Source organism: Salmo salar, chromosome ssa13, assembly GCF_905237065.1.
Source record: "Salmo salar chromosome ssa13, Ssal_v3.1, whole genome shotgun sequence".
NCBI lineage: Eukaryota > Metazoa > Chordata > Actinopteri > Salmoniformes > Salmonidae > Salmo > Salmo salar.
The window spans coordinates 67759951-67770787 of NC_059454.1; the positions used below are offsets into that span (position 1 = coordinate 67759951).

Here is a 10837-nt window from a genome sequence, read left to right on the forward strand (position 1 = left end):
GGCCCTGGACAATAATGTTGTATAATTTCTTGATGGCTCATTAACTCTGCTAAAGCGCTAACTAGGTTGTTATAGCTATTCCACAATATGGATTGTCATACCTGGAGACAGTGCCAAAAATGTTGTATTTTTTTTTACCAGATCTGGGATAGTTTGTCTGTATATAGCATATCAGACCTGTAAGAGTCAAAATGGCCAATATGTCTGACGTGTAAAAATGGGCCCGTACAAATATAAAAGAACAAACATTTAATCATTGAAAAGGTGACACGTTTACCCCCAACGTCCTTTATTCATATCATTTAAATTCTATAATCCATGTTCCAAAAGTAAATAGTGGGTTGATCCATCTTGACTCTCAAATTCAGGGAACAGCCATAAGTCAGTGGCTCTCAAAATCATAAGATATTGATGATCATTTCTGAAGTCTTCTAGTGAGAGTTTGAGTTTCTGGGGCATTCGTGCATCCGATAGGCACACATATAGAATATACCTTTATAAAAAAAAGACAAAGACATCATGTTGTACTTTTGCTCACACACACATACATTGAAGGACCTAGACCAAAATGATATAAAACACAATTCAGCTGCCATTAAAGACTCTATATTCCAAAAAAGCAGATAGTCTGTAAGGAGATTAAAGCATGTTGAAGTAAATAGGAGCTGTACATATTGAGTCTGGAATCGATGTAGCACACATTTGTTCTCAATGAATTACCTGGCTGAATAAAGGTTAAATAAATATAACAAAAATATATTGTTCCTTTATAATACTCTTGGGTCCGTATTCACAAAGTGTCTCAGAGTAGGAATGCTGATTTAGGATCAGCCCCCACTTTTATTCATTATGATTGAAAGGCAAACCTGATCCTAGATCAGCAGTCATTTGCTCTGAGACACTTTGTGAATACGGGCCCTGGATTGACCATTGACTATAATACATTTTCTTAAATAAAACATTTGTTCACAACTTAATGTTATGTGGGGAGTGTGACCAGTGATGTATTGGTTTTACCTGAAAAGAAGGTTAGCACCACTGACACCCAGCCGATGATGTAGGACCAGGAGAACCTCCAGTTGCCATAGCGTTTACCATAGTAATTAATCGTCACACCAGTGTATACTGCCATTGCTAGCAACACGAAAAAGCCTGGAGAGAAAGAGGAGAGCAAACTACTTAATGTAACATTACATCATTTAATGATGGTATCCACAGGCATCCATGTTTTTGCATTCTTTGATTCTTAAAAGACTTTCATGCATCAGGTTTTAACATGGAAATTATTATGCACAATCATTTAGTGAACAGTTTGCATTGGGGGAGGCCCTGTGTTAAACTCACCTCCCTGTAATTCTCACAGAAACCACTTTATGTCACCTCATAATTCATCATTTTCTGTGATAGATTCTATAAATGTCCATATTTTGGAATCAAAGTTTGTTTGTTCACAACAATATTATTGTAGTCCTCCATGGTTTTGCTTTAATATACATGTATACTTAGCGCTACCAATAGGGGGAGACATTCAAACTGTTAGCTGCAGGCACGCACCTCATATGTTGGAAGAAGAGAAACAGGATGAGAAGCCCAGTGGAAAATGTTTAATTGTCCATGTCTCCTTCATCCTGTTTTCAAGTTTATAAAATTTCTCAACATTTATAGCGATAACATGTTTATTAAAATTGTGATGAGTTTTCTCATCATTTTGATGGAAAATGTAATAAGTGTTTTGACAGTGAAAATGGAGTGAGATTTTCCACTTCATGTGAATGTAGCCAAGTAAGCTAGCTAACTTTGTATGTAAATCAATGAGACAAGATGACGTCTCGGATTAAATGTGTTTTCGTTAAAACATTTTGGCTCTTAAATGGTTTTATTTTTTGACAAACGATGGCTTGTATTAACTGTATTTACATGAGTACATATGAACCACGCTAATGATATGTATTTAAGAAGGTTACTTTTTATGAAATGTGTATCTAACGGGGGTGCTGAGAGTTATTTAAGAAGTAGGATTCTAGAAGTTTTGGAAGATGGGCAGGGACTCAGCTGTCCTGACTTTAAGGGGAAGGTTGTTCCATCATTGGGATGCCAGGACACAGAAGAGCTTTGACTGGGCTGAACGGGAGTTGCCCTCCCGTAGTGGTGGGAGGGCAAAGAGACCAGAGGTGGCAAAACACGCTCGGGTTGGGATGTGGGGTTTGAGCATAGCCTTAAGGTAAGGTGGGGCAGTTCCCTTTGCTGCTCCGTAGGCAAGCACCAGGGTCTTGAAGATGATGGAAGCCAGTGGAGGAGCAGGTGACATGGGAGAACTTAGGCAGGTTGAACTCCAGGCGGGCTGAGGCATTCTGGATAAGTTGCAGGGGTTTGATGGCACAAGCGGGGAGCTCAGCCAACAGAGAGTTGCAGTAGTATAGATGGGAGATGACAAGTGCCTGGATTAGGACCGGCGCCGCTTCCTGTCTGAGGAAATGTCGTACTCTATGGATGTTGTAGAGCATGAACCCACAGGAGCGAGACACTGCTTTGATGTTTGCAGAGAATGACAGGGTATTGTCCAGGGTCACACCAAGGTTCTTTGCACTCTGTGAGGGGGACACTGTGGAGTTGATGGAGAGATCTTGGAGCGAGCAAGCCTTCCCCAGGAGGAAGAGCAGCTCCGTTTTGTCGAGGTTGAGCTTAATGTGGTGAGCTGACATCCAAGCTGAGATGTCTGCCAGGCACACAGAGATGCGTGTCGCCACCTGGGTGTTGCTGTTGTTGTTGTTTTTTTGTCATCGTATTTATTATAAATTGTATGACACTGTCACTTTACCATCCTGTGTCACTTTACTTGAACTAAGAAAATACACTTTATGACACTGTCATGAAGCATTATGACCAGGGTTGGTGAGTAACAGATTACATGTAAACTCTAACTGTAATCTGTTACTTTACCTGCAAAAATATTGTAATCAGATGAGATACTTTTGAAAAACGAGTTGATTACCTCGAGGATGACTTTTGAATCCCTATAGGATGTTTGCGTAAAAAAAATCTTTGACATTTCTCTGTTTTCTCAATGACATTCAAATCAGCATTGAAAAAATGTGCAAGTTTAAATTTGTTCAATGTGAGCGAGTCTGACCATAAGTCAGAGACCACTATGATGACACACCAAATGTGTTTGATGGGTCGCGGGAAAAGAGCAGGAATAGGCTTTTGTAGGATACAGTCAAAGCTATGTCTTCCAATGGTGCGACTGCTGTTGGCATCCAAAGATCATCCAACTTGAATAAACTGGCAGCTTCATTAAATAGTACCCGCAAAACACCAGTCTCAATGTCAACAGTGAAGAGGCGGCTCCGGGATGCTGGCCTTCTAGGCAGAGTTGTAAAGAAAAAGCCAAATCTCAGACTGGCCAATAAAAAGAAAAGATTAAGATGGGCAAAAGAACACAGACACTGGACAGAGGAACTCTGCCTAGCAGGCCAGCATCTGTTTCTCATCTGTTTCTCAAACTAGACACTCTAATGTACTTGTCCTCTTGCTTAGTTGTGCACCGGGGCCTCCCAGTCCTCCTTCTATTCTGGTTTGAGACAGTTTGCGCTGTTCTGTGAAGGGAGTAGTACACAGCGTTGTACGAGATCTTCAATTTCTTGGCAATTTCTCGCATGGAATAGCCTTCCTTTCTCAAAACAATAGACTTGACGAGTTTCAGAAGAAAGTTATTTGTTTCTGGTCATTTTGAGCCTGTAATTGAACCCACAAATGCTGATGCTCCAGATATTCAACTAGTCTAAAGAAGGCCGGTTTTATTGCTTCGTTAATTAGCACAACAGTTTTCAGCTGTGCTAACATAATTGCAAAGGGATTTTCTAATGATCAATTCGCCTTTTAAAATGATACATTTGGATTAGCTAGCATAACGTGCCATTAGAACACAGGAGTGATGGTTGCTGATAATGGGCCTCTGTACGCCTATATTGATATTCCATAAAAAAAAGAATCTGTTTCCAGCGACAATAGTCATTTACAACATCAACAATGTCTACACTGTATTTCTGATCAATTTGATGTTATTTTAATGGACAAAAAATGTGCTTCTCTTTCAAAAACAAGGACATTTCTACGTGACCCCAAACTTCTCAACGGTAGTGTATATCCATTGATTCTTGAAGAATATAACTTAAAAATGCCTCATGAGCTTAGTTCCATGAGAACCCAAAGTATAAGCTTGTTTTTCTCCAATGTTTGTAAACATTGTAAATGTAAACAAACATTGTATAGTCTCATAACATGGTTAAAACAACAATTTGATGTCATGGGAAGGTCTTTTAATCTGAACAGAGTCAGGGGCGGCCATTTTGCCGTTGTTTCATCTGTGGATTTACCCTTTAAACAGCTGCATATTATCAAGATGTCAAAGTGTCACCAACAAAAAGGTAAACAATAGGTCTATAGCAAATGCAGCATATGGCATACATTTTTCACATGTAAATAGCATGTTTCAGTAGTGCTCAAAGCATGCCATTCCATGAGCGCAGCATTTATTTTTCAACTCAAATCAATGAGCCCAATCAGTCCTCCATGACAACAAAATCATAAACAACAGAGTAGGGCTGGCTAATAAGTCCTTAGTTTTGGGGTTATGCTCAGGTAAAACAATATGGCTAATCTATACTTCCATATTTCCAAGTCCTATTCTTGAAGATCAAGGGGTCATTTATCAGAATGACTGGAATTCAGATAGACTTTGGTTTTTAATGTAAATATATCATTTCATTATTATATCTAGTAAAAAGAGATGAGTTAGAAGAAGCCAACATAACCAAACCATAAAGTAAAATTTAACATCCATATATGGCCAGCTATGTAAACTTAAACATTGATTTATCCTGCAATAGATGTCGTTCAATTGGTAACATATATTTTTGTCTTCTTCTAATGGCTCTTTAGGGGAAAGTAATCTGTAACTGAATGTAATCAGATTACGTTACTGAGTTTGGGAAATCCAAAAGTTACATTACTGATTACAATTTTGGACAGTAACTGTAATGAATTACATTTAGAAAGTAACCTACCCAACCCTGATTATGACCATCTTGTGTCACTTTACTTGGACTAAGAAAATACACTTTATGACACTGTCAAGAAGCATTATGACCATCCTGTGTCACTTTACTTGGACTAAGAAAGTACACTTTATGACACTGTCAAGAAGCATTATGACCATCCCATCCTGTGTCACTTTACTTGGACTAAGAAAATACACTTTATGACACTGTCAAGAAGCATTATGACCATCCTGTCACTTTACTTGGACAAAGAAAATACATTTTATGACACTGTCAAGAAGCATAATGACCATCATAATCCTATAAGCCAGATAGGTCTATCATGTACATGCCCAGTCACAAAGAGGGTGTCTTTTCCTGCTCCTAAAATCTGCTCCTGCATTCATCCCAATCATCAGAAACAGAGCATTGGGGTAGGTGCATGTCTGACATCAATGTGTGCGCAATTACAATGATAATTTAATATGGTACATTTCAGAAAATGTTATATAACAATCATACTGTTTACAAGTAGGCTATGGTGTAATGGAAAGGTTTGCCTTGTGTGGTAGGTTTTGTGGGTTTTGACAGTCTTATGTACAGTGGATATAAAAAGTCTACACACCCCTGTTAAAATGCCAGGTTTTTGTGATGTAAAAGAATGAGACAAAGATAAATCATGTCAGAACTTTTTCTACTGTTAATGTGACCTATAATGTAAACAATTCAATTGAAAAACAAACTGAAATCTTCGAGGGGGATAAATGAAAAATATAAACCTTACAATAACCTGGTTGCTTAAGTGTGCACACCCCCTTATAACTGGGGATGTGGCTGTGTTCAGAATTAACCAATCACAATCAAACTCATGTTGAATAGAAGTCATTACACACCTGTCATCATTTAAAGTGACTCTGATTAATCACAAATAAAGTTCAGCTGTTGTAGCAGGATTTTCCTGACATTTTCTTCGTTGCATCTCAGAGCAAAAGCCATGGTCCGCAGAGAGCTTCCAAAGCATCAGAGGGATCTCATTGTTGAAACATATCAGTCAGGAGAAGGGTACAAAAGAATTTCCAAAGAATTACATATACCATGGAACACAGTGAAGACAGTCATCATCAAGTGGAGAAAATATGGCACCACAGAGACATTACCAAGAACTGGATGTCCCTCCAAGATGTATGAAAAGACGAGAAGAAAACTGGTCAGGGAGGCTTCCAAGAGGCCTACAGCAACATTAAAGGAACTGCAGGAATTTCTGTCAAGTACTGGCTGTGTGCTACATGGGACAACAATCTCCCGTATTCTTCATATGAATGGGCTATGGGGTAGGGTGGCAAGACGGAAGCCTTTTCTTACAATGAAAAACAGCCAAGCCCGGCTGAAGTTTTCCAAAACAAACATCAAGTCCCCCAAAAGCACGTGGGAAAATGGTCTGATGAAACCAAGGTTGAACTTTTTGGCCATAATTCCAAAAGGTATGTTTGGCGCAAAACCAACACTGCACATCACCCAAAGAACACCATACCCACAGTGAAGCATGGTGGTGGCAGCATCATGCTTTGGAGCTGTTTTTCTTCAGCTGGAACTGGGGCCTTAGTCAGGGTGGAGGGAATTATGAACAGTTCCAAATACCAGGCAATTTTGGCACAAAACCTTCAGGCGTCCGTTAGAAAGCTGAAGAGGAAGTTCACTTTTCAGCACGACAATGACCCAAAGCACACATCCAAATCCACGAAAGCATGGCTTCACCAGAAGAAGATTAACGTTTTGGAATGGCCCAGCCAGAGCCCAGATCTGAATCCAATTGAACATCTCTGGGGTAATCTGAAAAGGGCTGTGCACAGGAGATGTCCGCGCAATCTGATAGATTTGGAGCGCTTTTGCAAAGAAGAGTGGGCAAATATTGCCACATCAAGATGTTCCATGCTAATAGACTCCTACCCAAAAAGACTGAGTGCTGTAATAAAATCAAAAGGTGCTTCAACAAAGTATTAGTTTTAGGGTGTGCACACTTATGCAACCAGGTTATTGTGAGTTGTTTCTTTTTTTATTTTTCCCCCTCAAAGATTTCAGATTGTTTTTCAATTGAATTGTTCACGTTATAGGTCACATTAAAGGTGGAAAAAGTTCTGACATGATTTATCTTTGTCTCATTATTTTACATCACAAGAACCTGGCATTTTAACAGGGGTGTGTAGACTTTTTAACTCCACTGTAGGTGTCATAACCAACCATAAAATAATGCAATATATGTCACAACAGGTCTAAATATATGTGTCATGACAGTGTTATCACAATATTGTGACAGGTTATGTTAAGTTTTGTCAGCTGTTATGGCATATTATGACATGGTTATGACCATGCCATAACGTGTTGTAACGCTAGGAGCAAAATAAAGTGTTACCAAAATCTGCTTAACAAGTCACATAAGTTGCATGGACTCACTCTGTGTGCAACAATAGTGTTTCACTACCTCATCTCTGTACCCCACACATACAATTATCTGTAAGGTCCCTCAGTTGGGCAGTGAATTTCAAACACAGATTCAACCACAAAGACCAGGGCACCTAAAAAAAAGGACACCTATTGGTAGATGGGTAAAAAAATAAAATAAATTGAATATCCCATTGAGCATGGTTAAGTTATTAATTACACTTTGGATGGTGTATCATCAGGCATAAATATCATACCCCCCCCAAAAAAATGTATTGGATGCATGTCCCTGCAAATACATCACAATGTAATGGTCTGGCTATGACGTCATGGTCTGGTAGTATACTGATTGAAAAAAAGGTTAATTTTACGTATCATTTAGGTGACCATAATAAAAATACAAATAAATTACACAAAATATATGACATTTTGCGTAGTGGACAAAAATACCCAGATAACAACCAAAATATTGGCTTTTTATAGTCCTGACATTGCTTCAACCAGAAACATATTTAAACCAAATAACATCATTATGAATTTTGTCTTTTGAGTTTAAGTGGTTCATAAAAACAATTTGATACCATTCCATTGCCAAATCTTTGAAAAGAGAGATAATTTGAACTAAAAGTTGTGTTCATCCTCCAACAAAGTACTGCATAGATCATCAAATAAGGACAACAACATTACATCACTTCTCATACAGTTACAACAGTTGACATGGAAAGAAAATCAAGCAATAAAATGTGTAAAATAAGTGAAAATAAGTAAATTAACCAAACTTACATGAGATGAAGAACAATATGCCTGCAGCAAAGGTTTTGTCAAACCTGTCGAAGGACGAGTAGTGGATGAAGGCCATGATGCCTATGATGATGCCCATGAAACACGCCAAGAGGGAGAGGATCATGAGTGCTCGGGTGGCATCCATGTGGGCTGCAGGGGTCAAAGGTTAACAGGGGTGGGGTTGTCAGGGTACAAGAGTGGCTGACCCTGGCCTGTTCTGACCTGACAAACTACCCATATTGGTAAAACATTTGGATTGTGCTTGGCAAATGATACTCTTATTATGGAAAGCATGCCTTGATGCTTATGCTGTGACTATGATAACGACTCTTTTGTGCCAAAATCACCAATTCAAATGCAATTGTTCACTGATGGATAAGGCGTAAATGCCGTTTAGATACAAAGCGTGATATAAAAATAGTTTTAGTCAATGGAAGTTCAAATCAATCCTTTCTGGGGGTTTTCGGGTTACACTTTGCTTCCTGGACTTTGCCTTTTTATAAACAGATGTGGTGTGATTGACATAGCTTCAATCACAACATATGGTGATTCTTAAGTGACAAGCCGTACCAATGACATGGCACAAAAAATTGAAATAACACCTCTCATTTGTTATGGCTTGTTATGAAATGTGTTGGGTGTTATCACAGTGTTATGACATCATTGTGTGCACTGGCTGTAGTCCTCACCAATGCTGTCATTGTGTGTGAAGCATTTCCCCGGCATGCAGTACCGCCACAGGCCCTGATGCATGTAGTTGTTGGAGTGCCGGTACTGAATCCAATAATCGGTTGCCGTGGAAACAATCAGGAGGATGTTCCCCACGCCTGCACAGAACAGCCCTCCGCCCATGAAGCTGTACATCCTGCACCTGCAGACTGGCAGAAACACACACACACACACACACACACACACACACACACACACACACACAGATGAGAATGAGGTCACTTAGCATACGGGGGTCAGCTGCGGCCCCCTCTCAACATACACACACACTTCAGGGAGAGAGGGCCAAAGTGTCTGTAATTGCATTGTAATGAACACATCATTTCCACTGGATTGAATCGAGGGGTCGCAGGCATGAGTCTACTCTGAGGTCCACTTTGTTCTCTGGGAGATCAGTGGGAAAGGATGGGCCCTCACAGGCACCTTTTATATTATCGAGCTTCACTCAGGGCATCTGCCCAGGATAACTTTGATATTTGATACATGGATTGTCTACTTGTTCCACCTGAAAACAATATTGTCTATCAAACCCTAGTCGTTCTCATTTAAATTTCCCCATTTATTTCAAATTCAATAGATTTACATGGCAGGTTATATCTGGTAAAATAGTTTTTATAAACGTTGCAAATATAGTATATCCACATTTTAATGCAGATTTTTTTGTGGCTCTATGTATTGTTGTTCTAATAGCAGAATTTGGAAAATTCATTAACATTAAATCTGTCATCCCTCTCAAATTCAGCTTCACTTTTCCTCTTACTGTGAGAACAGACACTAATTTGCCACAGATACTCCTATCAATCAGCTATCGGTTTTACACTCGCCAGAAGAGGGCAACCTAGTTGTTTTTGGTGTCACCCATATGGATTAAATCCATATTACCCTAATATTCCATCCATACCCTATTTACACCAACAAAATGGCTGTTTATGATTTGGTGGGGATTTTACAAAGGTCTATAACTGATTCTACAGGCTAAATATTTGGTAAATATTTCTCACCATGGTTCAATAACCAGAGTATTCCCAAACGCAAATAATTGTAGTGCTCTTTTTTCAATACAGCAGATAGCATGTGCCGATGTTATCAATGCAAGTTGGTGATATCAACATGTACATCTATATTCTCATGAATTTATGTAGTATAGTCATTCATTTGAATATTTAGAATATAAATCTACATTTATACTGGAAAGAATCAGAGCTTGGCTGTCACACACAAACACACAAAATAATTATTTCCAAGATGTCATTATTGCATAAATTCAACCACACGCTGACGAGCTTACCTTTATTGACCCCTTTTATGAAGACTAAGTGACTCTGTATTGAAGTCGAGTTGCCTGACAAAATACAACAAGGCCCCTATAATGACAAGACAGGCAGATTTCCAGCAGGCTAATAGCGCTAACGTTTGAGTCGGTGAATAGGGAAACGGCGGATAGAACAAACGGAGAGGTCAGACAAAGGGACCGGCGGAGAGCTAGCCAATCAGCGCGAACTAGATTTGTCGTTTGGGAATCTGCTGAAAAAACAGAAATGTCTAAAGCTGGCAGGTTGAAGTTAATACTGATGACTGGATGGTTTCTATTGAAAGTGGAGGGCTGAAGCAGCTATAGTGAAGGGCAGGCCAGGCGTTAAATCAGAGACTCTGCCTCAACCAGTAGTGCTTATTTTCATTTCCAAAACAAACAAAAGTCACAGAAAATTCAGCAAATATTCTCCCAATTAGTCTTTCCTTGTCCGATTTTTGATTCAAAGGTATTTGTTTATAGATGCAAGCTGTAAGAGATACTCATATCATTTTGTGAGGCATACTCACAATTTCCAGAGATTCTCTATGATAGT

At 39.2% G+C, this 10837-nt stretch overlaps 1 protein-coding gene across 2 annotated transcripts; it reads right to left on the bottom strand.

The window, feature by feature from the left end:
- Positions 1-272: 272 nt before the first annotated feature.
- Positions 273-10566, bottom strand: lim2.1 (lens intrinsic membrane protein 2.1). 2 transcript variants are annotated; one of them, XM_014137177.2, is made up of 5 exons: positions 10279-10566; positions 8951-9139; positions 8262-8411; positions 1018-1152; positions 273-493 (listed from the first exon to the last, which is right to left on the bottom strand). In XM_014137177.2, the coding sequence occupies exons 2-5, from the start codon at positions 9123-9125 to the stop codon at positions 432-434; spliced, it is 522 nt and encodes a 173-aa protein (XP_013992652.1). In that variant the 5' UTR covers positions 9126-9139; positions 10279-10566; the 3' UTR covers positions 273-431. The 2 variants fall into 2 exon arrangements, with proteins under 2 accessions (XP_013992652.1, XP_013992653.1); XM_014137178.2 differs by having other exon boundaries at positions 8951-9132; positions 10279-10498.
- Positions 10567-10837: the final 271 nt, after the last annotated feature.

Bases quoted from the DNA above. Each gene is read 5' to 3' on its own strand.
- lim2.1 (XM_014137177.2), bottom strand. From the start codon at position 9,125: ATGTACAGCTTCATGGGCGGAGGGCTGTTCTGTGCAGGCGTGGGGAAC. The intron at 8,412-8,950 runs GTGAGGACTACA...TGACCCCTGCAG, and splicing joins CACACACAATGACAGCATTG to CCCACATGGATGCCACCCGA. The intron at 1,153-8,261 runs GTAAGTTTGGTT...CTTTCTCTCCAG, and splicing joins CATATTGTTCTTCATCTCAT to GCTTTTTCGTGTTGCTAGCA.